Here is a 17,937-nt window from a genome sequence, read left to right as displayed (position 1 = left end):
ATGGGGTCATGAGATGGGATAAGATGGAGACAATAAGAGGGTCTGCAGCTCTGCAGGGCTTAAAGCACGGACGTCTGTGACTAATGGGTTAACAGTTCAGCTGAGAGGATCGCGGGACGGGGGTTCATGATATTATGAACTTAATTGATTCAAAATGAACATGTTTATTAACATAACTGCATGTTATGTTCCCTTAGGGAATATTATCAGAAAACACTCAGTAAACTTTCATTGTTACGCAGATGATACCCAGTTATATCTATCAATTAAGCCAGACGAAACTAACCAGTTCTCTAAACTTCAAGCATGTCTTACGGACATAAAAACCTGGATGACCTGTAACTTCTTAATGTTAAACTCCAAAAAAACAGAAGTTATCCTACTAGGCCCAGATCACCTTCGAAATCAATTATCTAACGATATAGTTTCTCTAGATGGCATTGCTCTACAGTCCCTGACAAAAGTCTTGTCGCTTGGGTACAAGTTGACCTTAAGTGCCCCTCAAATATATTTGTAATAAAAAATTTTTTTTTACAAGAAATGGCTAATTTCAATCCCAACAGCTTTTGAAATAATGTTTTGGTGCCAAACGAAACTGCTGAAAAGCATTCTAACGTTCACAGCTTGGTAAAGCCCACTGAGTCAGTTTTTGCAAAGACAAAAGTCTTGTCGCCTTGTCATATGATGCACCCAATCCTAGATTACAGCCTCACCTGTGATCAATAATTGATCAATCAATTAGTGGGTGTGTATAAAAAGAACCCCAGCACACCAGACCTTCACATCAACTGCAACTTGACCTCTGACAACATGCCTAAGATTCACCCTGAGACCAAAGCGTTGATTATCAAGAGGCTGAAGACCAGATCCACTGCTGAGGTGGCTGACACCTTCAATGTGTCTCAGCGTCAAGTACAAAGAATAAGAAAAAGATTTGAAGAGACTGGAGATGTTTTTGACAAGCCCAGGTCCGGCAGACCCCGCAAGACAACTGCTCGGGAGGACCGTTTGTTGGCTCGAAAATCCAAGGCCAGCCCCTTTTCCACTGCAGCAGAGCTCCACCAGGCCTGGTCACCTCAAGTCCCCGTGTCAACCAGGACAGTTTGTAGAATTCTGTCTCGAAATGGCCTCCATGGTCGAATCAGTGCCCAGAAACCAGCACTAAACAAAAGGCAATTAAAAAAACGTGTGGCATTTGCCAAGGCCCATAGCCTGCTAAAAGGATGGACGCTGGAAAAGTGGCAGAAGGTGGATTTCTCAGATGAATCTTCGGTTGAATTACATCACAGCCGCCGCAAATATTGCAGGAGACCTACTGGAGCCCGCATGGATCCGAGATTCACCCAGAAAACAGTTAAGTTTGGTGGCGGAAAACTCATGGTCTGGGGTTACATCCAGTATGGGGGTGTGCGAGAGATTTGCAGGGTGGAAGGCAATATCAATAGCCTAAAATATCAAGAAGTATTAGCTACCTCTTACATTCCCAACCATACAAGGGGTCAAATTTTGCAGCAGGATGGTGCTCCATCGCATACTTCCATCTCTACATCAAAGTTCCTCAAGGCGAAGAAGATCAAGGTGCTCCAGGACTGGCCAGCCCAGTCACCAGACATGAACATCATTGAGCATGTCTGGGGTAGAATGAAAGAGGAAGCATGGAAGACGAAACCAAAGAATCTTGATGAACTCTGGGAGGCATGGAAGACTGCTTTCTTTGCTATTCCTGATGACTTCATCAATAAATTGTATGAATCATTGTCGAACCGCATGGATGCAGTCCTTCAAGCTCATGGAAGTCATACAAGATATTAAATATGGATCTCACAGCACCACTACTTAATTCACTGATGTTATGCAACATATTTTTGTATTTGAAGTAAATTATTTGTTAAATTTTCACATTACTCTCTGTAGGCGACAAAACTTTTGTCTTGCCAAAATCTGACCTTTCTGTGTTCATTAAATGATCAATCTTTCTTCAGTGAAGCAAATTTATTTTAGTATATTAAACATAATTTGGGAGGGTTTTAGCTTTCATATGAGCCATTTCTAAAACCAATGGATAAATTAAAAGTCAGGTTATAAGCTGTTGTTTCTACAAAATGGATAAGTGACAAGACTTTTGTCAGGGACTGTAGCATCCAGCACTACCGTTAAGAACCTTGGAGTTATCTTTGACCATGGATCTGTCTTTTAACTCTTATATAAAACAGATCTCAAGGACAGCCTTTTTTCATTTACGTAACATTGCGAAAATCAGGCAAATCCTGTCTCAAAGTGATACAGAAAAACTAGTTCATGCATTTGTTACCTCTAGACTAGATTACTGTAACTCCTTATTATCAGGCTGCTCTAATAGGTCTCTTAGATCTTTACAGTTGATCCAGAATGCTGCAGCACGTGTTCTAACAAAAACTAAGAAAAGAGATCATATTACTCCAGTATTAGCTTCTCTGCAGTGGCTCCCTGTTAAATCAAGAATAGAATTTGGAATTATTTTACTTTATTATTATATTCCTTTATTGATCCCCATGGGGGAAGTAATAACCTACATTATGATGATGAAGTTTGTCAGAGCTCTTAAGAAGCTGACAGCAGAGTTAGAGCAGAAGGACATGCAGGTGAGAGGGTGAATGATGATGATGACAGTGATGATATATTTCTGAAGGTAAAAGCAGGGGGACCGATGGGGCTGTGACTGGGAGGTTACTGAAGGTTCACTGAAGGGTGTTCCATAAATAAACCACAGAAAAACTCCAGGCAAATCTGTGCATTTAATTTGAATCTTTGAATATTTCTAGTGTTTGAGTGGAAAATCCGACCTGACAGTTGTAGTACGGAGAAGAACAGAGGGCCACCAACACTTCATGTTTCTGGGAATAGCACCAGCGAATGTCAAGCTGGTCTGTGCTGTGATAACCTCCTATGGACCACACATGATGCACACAGACTGACATCACCATTACTATCCAAACATGATAAACACAAAAATAATTTGTTAGTCATAGGTTTATTTTATTCTTACAACCAGGATTCACACAGAGGTTACTGCAGCAGTACATGTGGAAATGAAGCCATGTTTCTACACAGATATGATTGCTGAACACACCAGAGAGTGTTCAGCCCCTGATCTACCAAAGCTAGTCACAGCATGCTTTATTGCTCGGTTTCCAGAAGCACTAAATATTATCAAGCTGTGTGAAACAGTTAGAATGAAGTCACAATGAATACTAGTCACATTACTATTACTATTACCTGTACCATTAAGCATTTTAGCTTTACTTCCACCCTGAAGCCCTTTTGCTTTCTCGTTCTGCAGGTTTCCATGAATCGTTGTGGTACCTGGACCGTAGTCGTGCCTCCTGCTGTGAGCCGACTGACACCCACTGCTACTTCGATTATTATTATTAGTCACATTACTATCCTGGCTATAATTCTACTGTAATAATTGCTGCTGTTATCTCCCATAGGTTTCTTCCTTTTTTCTCCCTGTTAAAGGGGTTTTTTAGGGGAGTTTTTCCTGTGCCGATGTGAGGGAAGGACAGAGGATGTCGCATGTGTACAGATTGTAAAGCCCTCTGAGGCAAATTTGTAATTTGTGATTCTGGGCTATACAAAATAAACTGAATTGAATTGAATGCTTGAGCACCCAGTGTGAGTATGTACAGCCTTTAGGTACCACATCCTCTTCCTCCTATACAGAGAGCTTCCCTTGCATTTAGCAAACAGAGATGCATCTTTCTAACAGTCACATTGAGTACATGTCAGGTATTTTCTAAGGGAAAGTTTGAGGCATTCAACACACTGTTTAGTCTACAACAATAAATACAGAGTCTCTGTTCATATTCCACATCTGTCAACTTTTTGTTGGCAATACAATAATTAATTGTTTTACCATTTCACGAAGCAGAGCGTCCCTGTGGTTCCAGCTACTGAGCTACTGTTCTGACTGGCTGTCAAACTGGTGGGCGGCTGGTTGAGGAAATTCCAGTCTAGTTTCTACAAAGATACAAGAACAAAATCCACAAGGCTTGAATATAGATGTATCCTTATTGATTTGTGAAATGGTACAAAACTTGGATATTAACGGCATTTTCTTCTTTGAAATTGGACAGTTACAGCTGGCTCAGAGGACTTTTTTTTGTTGTTGCTGTTGTTTTTTTTAAAATGGAAAAAATATATTTATGAGGCGCTTTAGAGGATCTTTGGTAGAAACCAATGGGCTTGGGGCTGAGAAAGTCAAAATATTGAGAGATGGACTAACCCATAGTTGGTTTTGGTCTGGACATGGGGTTTGTTGATGATGTGACTAGCATAGGATAACATCAGACTCATACAGAAGTCCCTGCTACTGATTTCAACTCACTAATTTTATTAAAACTAACACACAGACGTGAAGATGCATTAATTGGCAACTGACTTACTTGCAGTGACTGAGTTTGTTTCACCGTTAGTGACGGACAGAATCACAGTATAGTGCTGCTGTTTTTAACATCTACTATTAACTGTTTACTGAAAGAAACCAAACTATAGATGCAGCTCTTCACCAGCAATGAGTCTATTGGTTTGAGAGTCATGAACTGTAAGCTACATCCCCATTTTCATCCTGCTCATTTAATTAGACTGCTGAAAAATCTATTTAGCACAATAACCTGACCACTAAGGTTTGGTGTTCTCAACAGTCTGTTGGTCGGGTTGTTGAGCCATATTTTTGAATTGAATGGACGTCCAGTGTTTTGTTGAAGCTGGTTGTAGCAAAGCTGTGGTCATTCTGAATGTGGCCGAGGTGCTTTATAAATTCAGTTGATAACGTTATCTTGACAGTAGAACATGAAACATATATTGTGTGAAATATCAGGCTCCTCTTCAGCCAGTGCATTTAATGGCAGTGCAAGATTCCACCACGGCCGAAGGTAAACAACCAATCAGGGCCGAGGAGTCGCTAACGCTTTGTCAATCACTGTTCGTAAATTCCCCCAAAATATGAATCAAGATTCTGTTACTGCATTGTCAATTTCTTACCCCAAATGTTTTCAGAAACATATATGTGTGTACCTTGTTTTAACAGTACACCATAAACAGGGAGTTTCCAGCACAGCATTTAACACAAACTCATCGGTAAACTTAGCACTCTGGTTTGAGTACCACACTGGTTACTAGGCTACATTCACACTACTAAGTTTTCCTTTACAATGGTCTAAACGAGAATTTGGTGCCATTTCAAAAATAATTCCTGTCCATACTGCAAAGCCTGAAAACCAATATCACATGAACATTCAAGTGCACTGGGCATGCACGTGCCAGTCGCAAAGTGCTCGAATAATAGCTTGACTCCTACTCATGTAGGCAGAAGTAGCATTATAAAATAACAGCTGCTAGTATAGAAAACAATGTCACAAACGCTTGTTATTTGTTATCCATGTTAAAATCAGCTACTGGTATTTGAGGCTGATGTCGTTTTCTTCCGGAAAAGGTGATAGTGGCTTGACAAATCAGGGAAGGACCTGAGTGACAAGACCCAATCAAGAAGCCAACGTGGATGTGTCCATCCTTAATGTCAAAAGTCTCAGGCTCTCTGCAGTTCAAGACTCAAACGCAATCGAGTTTTCATAGTCAACAGCTTCAACGGTGTTTTCAAACATCTCCGTTTAAAGGTTCTCAAAAGCAGGAGTAGTCTGGACACTAGGCATTACCTCAGCAAAAGTAATGCTTTTAAAATGTAGTAGTGTGGAGTAGCATTACACTTCCTCACACGAGGCACTCTAGTATTGAGCACAGGAGCCCCCCATGGCTGTGTGCTCAGTACCCTACTGTTCACGCTGTACAGCCACGACTGCTACCCCAAACATGAACTCTGTTGTGAAGTTTGCAGATGACACTACCGTTAATGGTGCTCAGAGAACAACCTACTGCTCAACATCAGTAAAGACTCACACCCCTGTCTACATCAATGGAGCTGAGGTGGAGGAAGTGAACAGCTTTAAGTTCCTGGGAATCAGCATCACAAACAACCTGACATGATCCTCACACATCTCCATCCTGGTGAAGAAAGCTACTAAATGGCTGTATTTCTTAAAGAAACTTAAGAAGGCGTAATCAACATACAAAGTTCTACTTTACCTTTACAGAGGAGCAATAGAAACCATCCTGACTGAAACATTACAAACTGACATGAGACGGCCCAGGACAGGAGGGCTCTACAGCGGCTGATTAAAACCAGAACATCATTGGTAACCACCTACTGAGCATCACTGATATTCGTGAGCCCAAAGTATGTATGTATGTATGTATGTATGTATGTATGTATATATGTATATATATATATATATATACATATATATATATATACATATATATTTAAAGGCCAAACCCACCCCAGCCACAGCCTGTTCACCCTGCTGCTGTCTGGAAGGAGACACAAGTATCAGCTGCCGTAACACCAGACTTCAGAACTGATTTTCCCCTCTGGTTGTGAGACTCCACCCTCCACCATATAATATAGTTTAGTTTTTTTTCAAAGTAACACTGCCATGTTTTAGGTGGCTGTCCAATATGTGCTAATGGATAATGTAATCCACTGAAGAAATAAATTCCCCAGTCCGTGTTACATTGACCAAGAACACTGACCACTCCTGCTGCAGAGTAGTGCTGGATGTGTGCCTAAATGTACCAGGATGCATTGCAGGTAAGCAGTGATTTTGCTGCTTCTGATCAATTAAAAAGCAGCTCGTTGTCAGCCCTCACTCCTTTTCAGAGACAGAACAGTAAATCAGAAAAAAAAATCACAATGACAAAAATTGCCCTGCTGGAGTTGGTTGTCTATTCCAGTTTATGGTCGGTGGTCTGCAGCATACCTTTGACGAGGAACGCTTGCATAGTCATGCCACAGGACTCGCTCTGTCTGGGCTGACATTCATTACAGTAGAATGATTCCGTTTCTGTTGGCATCAGAGGGCAGTTTGAGCAAAGGCACCCCCAGTTGGTGGTCAGATTTTGGAGGGTCCCCGCCAGCCATGTCCTTCCTGCTGACGCTGCATCCTGTAGCGGCCTCTCTCTGGCTGACATTGGAGTAAGCCAAAACACAGTGAAATACATATTTTGGGATGCTATTTTTGCTGTTAAAATGTAATACAAGCAACGTGAAATAGGACGATATTGAGCGACATTGGTGCCACAGATGCCAAAGCTGATGTAGCACTCCGTAGTTCTTCTGTATACCAACCGGCCATTGGTACACGGAAGAACAGATTTTGCAGCTGCACCCCAGAGACACAGAGGACCTCAGTAACAACTGCAGGCTTTTTTACACTAAATACCAAACTCGGATAGATAGAGATGATAGATTGAAAAAAGCTGACAGTTTGAACAGATACAACACAAAGCTATTTTACCAAATCTAGCTGTGAGATCTCAGTATTCCCATGTGTGCAGCAAACATTTATTCCAGATGTCAGTTTTAGGCTAACTATATTTCTGTAAATTGAAGGTTAATCTGTAGGCAACAAGACAAGGTTTTGGTATTGAAAGTCAAAGAGGAGGAATGCATTGCTCAAAATCAAATTTGGAAACCCACTGTTTGGTGATGATTTAGCTATTTATTGGTTTAAAAATGAGCTCGTAAACTGGCTACTTGGTAAACAATCCAGTCAGTCTAGTCTCCCATCTCAACTTGCTAGCCTGACTGTAAACAATCCAACAGTGCAGAAATGGAAGTCTTGGCCTGTATATCCACTGGCTACACCAGAACCCCAGAAACACAGCACCCTTCCCCTAGAGGCTTAGCGTTTGCAAGCAAGCCATTCAAAGTTGCCCCTCTATTCAGTGGTGGTCTAGTGAGTTACATTCGGTTTGTTGATGCCGTTGATAACAAAAAAAGTAATAGTGAATAGGACACACAAAACGTTATTTTATTTTACACAAATATATATAGGTGTGTGTAAATAATAAAGCTGTCATTTATACATTTCATAACTAATAAATATCTATTTATATATAGCATTATTTTCTGATTGTTTCATGCCGCTAACGTTCTAAAGCAGAAATAAATACGCCCAAACCTCCTCTGCCTGTGTGTGTATGAGGCTCACCACCGCTCTCGGTCAAACAGACTTGCCTCTCTTCATACATCCGTGACCCAGACAGAACAGAGGAGATAGACGGAGATGAACAATGAACCTGGTCGCTACGTTTTGATTAAGTCCCGACCTCACCTGTGCGTTGTTTTTGGCTGAGGGTTACACACCCATGTGGAGCACAAACGCTCTTTGCTGGCGCATAGAAATGTCCCTAAGTCAGCAAAACATGAAACAAGAGAAATTACAGACGGACGGCAGGGTCTCTTTCTAGTGGGTTATGAGAGAGGGATTATATCTGTATGAGTCTAACCATTTTTTCAGGAAGAGGCTGCATAGTATACCTTTAAGCTGAAGCATTTTGACAGTATTAAACTTGTGTTATAATGGAATGTGGATAAATCACAAAGCTATGTTGTACTATTATTAGTTTGCATGGGCCTTAGCTAACTACAGTAGCATGCTAACACATATCTAACATTAGGGTGCTAACAGCTAACTTGTCCCATTAGCATTTTAATTATCAACTGCTCTTCTACTTTTTTGCCCCCATACGGTGGGCATGGTTTTCAGATTATGACACGTGTGTTCTGTCTCTATGAAGGATGTTTTGATGGTTGACAATATCTGCAATGTTGAGTGTTACATCCTCAAATGTCAAATTGTTGCATCTGACAAAATGTTCTTAAGGTTTTAAATAGTCCTGGTTTATATGTAGTGCTCTGTTTTAAGCTTGTGTGTGTGTGTTTTATTACAGCTGGCGGCTGACGAAAACCCAGTTCTATGTTCAGGTTAACCACATTTATCTTTTCAAACAAAAGTTAAATTAAAATTAGAAAAAGGCAAAGCAGTGTTAAGTCTTGACTTTGTATTTCAATCAGGGACACGTGATCCTATGTTGAGAATGTGGGGAGTCACATGGACCTTTGACACACAGGCCATTGTTCCTCTAATGGAGATCCTGGGGTTAGTTTTCTTTGCTCTGTCGCAGAGAAGACAGGAGGAGGGGCAGCAGGTTAAGAGCAGGCCGATGCTCCTCCACCCCTAGAGCCACCAGAGCCCCCGCCAGGAGAGAGGTCACTCTGGGCAGGACAGGGGGCTGATCCGGCATCACCTGCAACACAGAGCTCAATCAAAGGAAGCTCAGAACCACATACAACACAGCTGTCCAGCTGTCTTCTATTTTGACTTTTTCAATTGAAACACAAAATGAATAGCTTCATCGATAAACACAAAATAAACACTGAACAGCAATGACTTCTAACTATAAAGCAAGGAATCTCTATCCGTCCATCAGTGTGTTCTTCACACTTGGCAGGTGTATTTCTGGGGACCCTGAGGGCAGCTTTGTTTTTTGCATTTGGACACCCTTCACGTTCAGTATTGATACACTTTGAATTAACAAGCACACAGTGCAGTGTGCTAAAGTGGGGTCGTCTGCAGCGGGCAGACAGCGGCTCATTGACTACAGTTCATCTGGAAAAATAAAGTAAAGTAATGTCAGGTAGACATTACTCCTCTGTATCTTTACATTGACAATAGTTGTGTGCTGCTATATTATTGCTTTGAATCCCATATAATGCATTTTTAAAAGACGTGGTGGTTGGACTGTTATTGCCCCACAGTGTTGAAAACTCTTTTTCCAATAATAGTAATTGGGAAGACTTTGTCCAACTATTGTTGAAACTTTCTGAACCAGGCAATACGTGTTGGGAGCCAATGCTTTTGTTTTGTCACTCAAAACATTACACACAGTTAGCTGCTTACCTTTTCAACTTTATGACAGTGAATGAGTCCATCCTGTCCAATGTAAAAAGTAGAGAATGCATCATATGACCTATAACAGATGAAAATTTGGATTGAATTAGATTCGAAACCATTGTGACAAATAAAAAATAATAATTAATACCTCAAATAAAAAAAATAAAAAAAAGGATTGAATAGGACAAAGGTTTATAAAGCAGTGAATATAAAAAAAATTCCCTTATCAGATTAAACCCAGTAACAGCTTCAGTCCGGATGCACTGTGTGTTACCTGTACATCTGAGACTTGTCTTTGCGATAGAAGCGCAGCAGCAAAGAGTAGAGGGGAAGGCCCGTGATCCTCCAGCGAGCCTTAATGGTCCCGTCCTCCATGTGCTTAGTGAGCTTCAGCACCTCCAGTCGGGCCTTGGCGTAGTAACATAGACACAGGAAGCGCCACAGGGAGAGGGTGAGCTGGTACACCGTACGGCCTCTGACCAACACACACAGCAACAGTCGGGTCACATAGTGTGCAGACTTATACACAGTATTTGGTCTGAGCATAACAGGGTCTGTAATAATGTATCACCGGTAGCCCGAGCTGAAAGAGCAGCAGTACCTGGTCTTGGTATTGATGAGCCCGTTGATGAATTCCATGTCATTCGAGTACATGGTGTAATCATGGTTCTTCATCAAGAAACTTGGAAGCTGCAAAAAAATATTGCGGTATAGTTTTACAACAAACTACCACTGTGCTACTATAAATACAACTACAGTCTAAAGCAATCACAAGAGCTTGACAATAAATTGTAACTAGCATATACCAGCAGGTTTTTTTTTTGTTGTTTTCTTTTTTACAAAGAGGCATTCATTTGTCTTTTATGGCAATGTGTTTGTCATACCATTCCCTTATACTTTATCACTATATGCAGTTATTCTGTCACTCAAACAGCACAGTCACAGCTGAGAATCAGAAGCTTTTTACACTCCAACATATAAAGTGAGATAAATGAGGCCTTTCCCTACTGTAGCTGTCCTCAGGACATGAAGTATAGTGTATTGACAAATGCAAAGTAGGTGCACCTACTGCCTGTCATCTCTGAAAAACAGGTTTTGTTTCATGTATTTGTGCTACACGCTAAAGGGCTGGGTATACAAGAAGAGATCAAAGAGTGTGGTGGCTCTTAATACAGCTCAGCCAATCACAGTGGAGCATGACAACCTAAGAAAATTTCAAGAAAATAATCCTTTTGAAATGCTTGCTGAAAAAGAAAGTTGATAAGGAGCCAGTGATAGAACACCTAATACAGGACCAAGGCATAACCCACCATTCTGGTAACATTTATGAATAAATGTTTCACATTTGTGAATCCCATTTACTATATTAAATATCATTATTGAATTGTTATTATATGTCACAGATTTATCCTGCTGCCCTCAGGTAGCTGCAGGGATTTAATGAAGTGAAGAAGATTTTCATACAGTATAAAGCAGCTGTGGACAACATATTCTGTAAATATCACCCATATACATTTACAGATCAATGCCAACGACTGACAGTGCTGTTTCAATAAAATTAAACATTTCTGAAGATGCATCTAATTGTTGTAAAAATACTTAATTAAATTAGTTTATTTAATATTTTCAGCAATATTCACTTAAGGCTTTAAATTTACAGCAAGTATTTATTTTGTTCTTGTTGATTGTTTAAATCAACAGATTGGCAGTGAAAAAAATAGTTGTAGAATGAGAAATACAAATATACTCCAATTTTTCCCTCCTAAATTTTTGACTTTATTCTTTAATTATTTCAACTTATATCCTTTAAATCTCAGTGTTCATGGAATGCAAGGCTACAAACAGAAATAAACAAAATCAGAGGGAAAGATTGTTATTGGCTTTGGAATTTTAAAAAAATCCTTTAAATGATGACACCTGTTACGTTTTAATCAAATAACACAGCTTTGTTATGTGTACTTCATTGACTTCATGTTACAGAATGTTTGGGCTTAGAAGTCCCAGTGGCCGATCCAACTTTCACTCACTTATCCAGACACAGTGTGAATTCTTACCTCTATCCTCAGTCTTTCATACATCATGGCCAGTTTCTCCTCTTCCTCACTATTTCTCTCAGTATGGTCCCCCTCTGCTCTCTCTGTATGGCTACACAGAGAGGTGGATGGCAGCAGAGGCAACCCCACAGGCTTGTTGTCAAGTTCAATATCCTGCCTGGATTTCAGCCCACTGCCAGGTACCGGCTCTATGGCAGGGCAATGAAAACAATAAAACTGGGAGCCATACATGAACGGTGCAGGACACCTCTCTGCTTCAAAGAGGCTTCTGAAACAGCCATGTTCTCTCTTCAAAGCATCAACACTGTTCCTCTTGAAGCTGTCAACGCTGATGTCGTCCTCTCTGCTGCCGTCCACCGTGGTCAACAGGAAGGAGAACTCGGAGGACTTGTGAGGCCCCGGAGTGAGGATCTCTCCTAGTTTATTGTGACCCAACAGAGGGATCTCCAGCAGGGTGTGGAGGCCGTCTGACTCGCCCTGTCGCACAAGCACACACACACTGAGGGAATCCCAGTCTTCCTCATAGTACCCTCCTGTCTGAGGCTGGCTAGCATGGTGGAACGGATGGGACAGGACCGACTTTTTAATGCTTTGATATCTCAGGCTGTTGGGGGGCACCAGGGCCCATGATGCACTGCTCAGGGGGCGGGTCTGACGGGTCCACTGCCAGTCCACACACTGAAGGAGCAATAAGGACATGGTGAAATTGTATTTAACAGAACACTTGCTCACATAGTGTTTTGATACTTTAAATTAGAATAGTTATGCAGTTTAAGATATCAGAATCAGAATCACCTTCATGGCCAAGTATGTGACCATAATGTAGACAAAAATGTAGGTGTGTATGTAAATATATATAAATATAAAAAGCAGCAATGACAAACAATAACATCAAACTCGGATAAAACACACACACACACACACACACACACACACACACACACACACACACACACACACACACACACACACACACACACACACACACACACACACACACACACACACACACACACACACACACACAACACAAGTATTGAACACATCACCATTTTTCTCAGTAAATATATTTCTAAAGGTGCTATTGACATGATATTTTCACCAGATGTCAGTAACAACCCAAGTAATCCATACATACAAAGAAAACCAAACAAATAAGTTCAGAAATTAAGTTATGTGCAATAAAATGGAATGACACAGGGAAAAAGTATTGAACACATGAAGAAAGGGAGGTGCAAAAAGGCATGGAAAGCCAAGACACCAGCTGAAATCTATCAGTAATTAGAAAGCAATCCTGCCCCTTGTCAGTGCAAATTAATATCAGCTGGTTCAGTCCCAACTGATGGCCTATAAAAAGGTGTCTCATTACCAAGGTGTCACACAAGAAACATCTCATGATGGGTAAAAGCAAAGAGCTCTCTCAAGACCTTCGCAACCTTATTGTTGCAAAACATACTGATGGCATTGGTTACAGAAGGATTTCTAAACTTCTGAATGTTCCAGTGAGCACTGTTGGGGCCATAATCCGGAAGTGGAAAGAACATCATTTCACCATAAACCGGCCACGACCAGGTGCTCCTCGCAAGATTTCTGACAGAGGAGTGAATCAGAAGAGTTGTCCAAGAGCCAAGGGCCACTTGTGCAGAGCTTCAAAAAGACCTGGAATTAGCAGGTACAATTGTTTCAAAGAAAACAATAAGTAATGCACTCAACCGCCGTGGCCTGTATGCACGCTCACCACGCAAGACTCCATTGCTGAAGAAAAAGCATGTTGAAGCTCGTTTAAAGTTTGCTGCACAACATTTAAACAAGCCTGTGAAATACTGGGAGAATATAGTCTGGTCAGTTGAGACCAAAATTGAACTCTTTGGATGCCATAATACACACCATGTTTAGAGGTGCTGCACATAACTCCCAAAAAAAAAAAAAAAGAGTGGAGGTGGGAACATCATGGTGTGGCGCTGTTTTTCAGCATACGGCACTGGCAAACTTCATATAATTGAAGGAAGGATGAATGGAAAAATGTACCGAGACATTCTTGATAAAAATCTGCTGCCATCTACCAGGATGATGATGAAACGAGGGTGGACATTTCAGCAAGACCCAAACACACAGCCAAGGAAACTCTCAATTGGTTTCAGAGAAAGAAAATAAAGCTGCTAGAATGGCCCAGCCAATCACCTGACTTGAATCCAATAGAAAATCTATGGAAAGAACTAAAGATCAGAGTTCATAGAAGAGGCCCACGGAACCTTCAAGATTTTGTGTGGAAGAATGGGCCAAAATCACACCTGAGCAACGCATGCGACTAGTTTCTCCATACAGGAGGCGTCTTGAAGCTGTCATTACCAACAAAGGCTTTTGTACCAAGTATTAAATAAATTTCAGTAAGCGTGTTCAATACTTTTTCCCTGTCATTCCATTTTATTACATATAACTTAATTTCTGAACATATTTGTCTTGTTTTCTTTGTATGTATGAATTACTTGGGTTGTTACCGACAGCTGGTAAAAATGTCATGTCAATAGCACCTTTAGAAATATATTTACTGAGAAAAATGGTGACGTGTGTGTGTGTATATATATATATATATATATATATATATATATATATATATATATATATATATATATATATATACCTGTCAAGTGTTCCGTAAATTGTAAACTATACAAATACTGTAAATATTACAGTTGGCTATTAAATAGTCAGATTAAATATAGATAAATAGATATATCAGTTTCATCTCTTTTCATCCAGTACAGAGATGGGTCCAGGTATCAGCTATTTTAGCACAAAGACTGAAACAGCTGGCCTACAAGTTACATAGTTACAAGGTTCATTTATTGGCTTTCTATAACTTAAGCTCAATAACCCGCTTACTCAGACTAGCCAGTGGACATTTCACCCTTAAGTTCTGAAGGAGGGGAAATTGGATTTGCCAAACAAAAAATGTATGAAAACAGTGATAAAGCAGGTAAAAACCTTAGCTGACCTAACAAAGAAAAAGGCAGATTTACAAACTATTTCTTCAATTTCAGATTGTCACGGTAGACGTGGGCTGCACGGTGGTGAAGTGGTTAGCACTGTCGCCTCACAGCAAGAGGGTCCCGGGTTCAATTCCCAGGCTAGACAACCTTCTGTGAGGAGTTTGCATGTTCTCCCCGTGTCAGCGTGGGTTCTCTCCGGGTTCTCCGGCTTCCTCCCACAGTCCAAAGACATGCAGCTTAGGTTAATTGATGACTCTGAAATTGCCCGTAGGTGTGAATGTGAGCGGTTGTCTGTCTATATATGTCTGCCCTGCGACCTGTCCAGGGTGTACCCTGCCTTCGCCCATTGTCAGCTGGGATCAGCTCCAGCACCCCCGCGACCCTTAACTGGATAAGCAGGTTAAGGAAGATGGATGGACGGTAGACAAACATTTGACACATTTACGAGCTCACATTCTTCTCTACTCTTTACCTATCCAGCCTGTCAGATGATCTACTCTCAGTGTGTAGTCTTAATTTTTTCCTTTGTTACTCTGCTTACTACTGTGATTATATGAATAATTTATGTCATATACATTGAATGTGTTGTATCTCTGTTATGCTGTTCATTCTGTACACATGACATCTATTGCATTCTGTCCATCCTGGGAGAAGGATCCCTCCTCTGTCGCTCTCCCATAGTTTTCTTCCTTTTTCTCCCTGTTAAAGGGTTTTTTTAGGGGAGTTTTTCCTGTGCCGATGTGAAGGTTGTAAAGCCCTCCGAGGCAAAAAATTTTGATTTTGGGCTATACAAAATAAACTGAATTGAATTGAATTGAATAGATAACTCCCCGACCAAAACACAGTGGCACATGATCAAACTTAATTATGAATGCAAATAAAGAGAGGATCTTAGAATAAAGCAGATTACCTGACTGAGACTCCAGCTCTGTTTTCCAATGGCTGGCCTTCTGCCGTGGCTGCGGATACAACCCACCCAGAAGGCGACGCCCCCTCTGCTCACAGCCATTCACCACAGGGGCAGAGGCAACCCCAGTTACCAGCTGACCATCAACCACGACAATGAAGATACCGCAAAGACACAGAGTCCCACCTTAGGGCCTTCTGACTGGACGATTATCAGCTACAGCAGCAGGCTCTCTACCTCTTGAAACCTGAGAGCACAGAGAAAAGAGGGAAGAGCTTGTGTTCAAAGTGTCCTCCACAAAACGGTTAGCATAAGTGTCACAACACAACAATCCAATTCATGGCTCTTTTTGACATAAATTGTGATACTGGAATGATAAATCTAGATGATTTTGATAACTGTCATTTCTCAAGCAAACATGTCAAACAGTCAAACTAGAGCTGTAACTGTTGATTCATCGATAATAATCAAGAAATGATGAGGGTCTTTTTTTTTCACAATTATATATATATATATATATATATATATATATATATGGCTTGGACTTATTGTTGTTCTAGTTGAAAGATTTTGACCTAGGTCTTCTACTGAGGTCTTCAGAGACAGATGCCAGGAGCACATGACCTACAGCAGACCACAAGTTTATAATCAGAGACTCCATGGTGACAACCTAGACTGAATTAACCAGGCACGAACATACAACAAAATAAGTGTTTACAGGAACTGTATCCTTGCAATGTACAGAAGCACTCACATAGGTTAACCTTCTATGTTAACAGCTAAGTTACTTTGCACAGTTATTTGGTAAAGGGCATGTCTTGCTGTACACATTTGACAAAACAGACAATTAATACAAAAAATAATATAGTGCGCAACAATTCAAAGAATACACTTAAGCATCACACTAACATGTGTTCCCTGGTCAACTAGCTAGTGCTAGAAATGTCTAATCATGTCAACACTCCATAATGACAACAGTTTGAATCAAGAACGACTTTTTGGTGGCATAATAGGAAAAAACGTTACTTTTGTTCAAATAGATTGCACTTATGGTTGAAAATAATTCAGGCTACGATTTCACATTAGCTTGATCATTTTGTAATGCCAATCAACATTTATGTTACATTGGAAACAGCTGTATTTTAAATTGCTACTGATCACTATTTAGTCACATTTGTGGGACAAGGTTTTCTCAACAAATACCCATTTGACATGGTCCGCAAGATAGCTTCCCTTAAATGTTGACATTTAAGGAAAGGGGCACCTTGCTACATTACCATTACCTGCTGATAGCTAGCTCTGGCTGCCTAAATTGATAGGCAATGATAGCTGCTAGCTCACTAGGCTAACTGGCTACTAGCTAGTAGCAAGCTAGCCGCCGGCTTAGCATACGTTCCTGTAATGTTACCTTATAGATCCAAAAACCCGTTGGAGTCAGTGTATATGCAATGGTTCTCCCGGTCAGGGTTTGTACTGTAGTCACGGGTTGGTTAACCCCAGTAACAAGCTAGTGAGCATTCAACGCCAGCTCACTTCCACAAATGTCATTCCAGTACTGTGTGTCCTTGCCCGGCCAAACACGCCTCACGCAGCGCGCCGTAATGCTGCCTTCACTGCTATTGGAAATACGGGTACTATCCCAGTCAAGGAAATGTCAATAGTTTGCAGCAACATTGTTTTTTGTTTTTTTTGCATTGTCATATTTAAAAATAAAACAAAACAAACAACCTCCCTCCTTGCATCTTAGAAGAGAAAAATGTTAATCACTAAAAATGAATAATAATAATAATAATAATAAACTTTATTTATGTACATATAGCATCTTGAAGACACTGTTACAGAGTGCTTTACAATTATAACCCATAACATTTACAACACAAAGAGAATGAAATGAACAAGGAAGGGACATAGGGCTTAGTACATAATCAATAATAGAGAGGCAAAGTCACACCCCTTCTGGTGTCCTCCATGGGACCATATTTTGGAAAAAAAATTGTTTTCACTGGTGTGAAATGTGCTATGAATACAGTGTTTGTCAATTTACAAGAGAATTTTGAAAGTCAGGAAAAGTGGCAGTTTTTCATAGATTTTATCATAGTATCATTTAGTTTTGCTTGCTAGCTAGGTAGCTAGCTACTGTACTGGAGAGCATT

General features: G+C 40.5%; 1 protein-coding gene across 1 annotated transcript; it reads right to left on the bottom strand.

Annotated features, from left to right (window-relative positions):
• Window positions 1-7,599: 7,599 nt before the first annotated feature.
• c10h6orf136 (chromosome 10 C6orf136 homolog) lies at window positions 7,600-17,387 on the bottom strand. Its single transcript, XM_054606143.1, has 7 exons — window positions 17,193-17,387; window positions 15,788-16,031; window positions 11,888-12,565; window positions 10,435-10,523; window positions 10,108-10,308; window positions 9,840-9,909; window positions 7,600-9,186 (listed from the first exon to the last, which is right to left on the bottom strand). Exons 2-7 carry the CDS (start codon window positions 15,884-15,886, stop codon window positions 9,040-9,042), a joined length of 1,284 nt encoding a protein of 427 aa, XP_054462118.1. The 5' UTR covers window positions 15,887-16,031; window positions 17,193-17,387; the 3' UTR covers window positions 7,600-9,039.
• Between the last annotated feature and the right edge of the window lie 550 nt (window positions 17,388-17,937).

The sequence above is a fragment of the Anoplopoma fimbria genome, chromosome 10 (genome assembly GCF_027596085.1).
Source record: "Anoplopoma fimbria isolate UVic2021 breed Golden Eagle Sablefish chromosome 10, Afim_UVic_2022, whole genome shotgun sequence".
In the NCBI taxonomy this organism is placed as follows: Eukaryota; Metazoa; Chordata; class Actinopteri; order Perciformes; family Anoplopomatidae; genus Anoplopoma; species Anoplopoma fimbria.
This window is presented reverse-complemented; position numbering and strand designations above follow the sequence as displayed.

Excerpts from the sequence above, each read along its gene's own strand:
- c10h6orf136 (XM_054606143.1), bottom strand. The coding sequence starts at position 15,886 with ATGGCTGTGAGCAGAGGGGGCGTCGCCTTCTGGGTGGGTTGTATCCGC. Across the intron at positions 12,566-15,787 it reads AGAGCTGGAGTCTCAGTCAG|TGTGTGGACTGGCAGTGGAC; the intron begins GTAATCTGCTTT and ends TTGCTCCTTCAG. Across the intron at positions 9,910-10,107 it reads GACAAGTCTCAGATGTACAG|GTCATATGATGCATTCTCTA; the intron begins GTAACACACAGT and ends CATCTGTTATAG.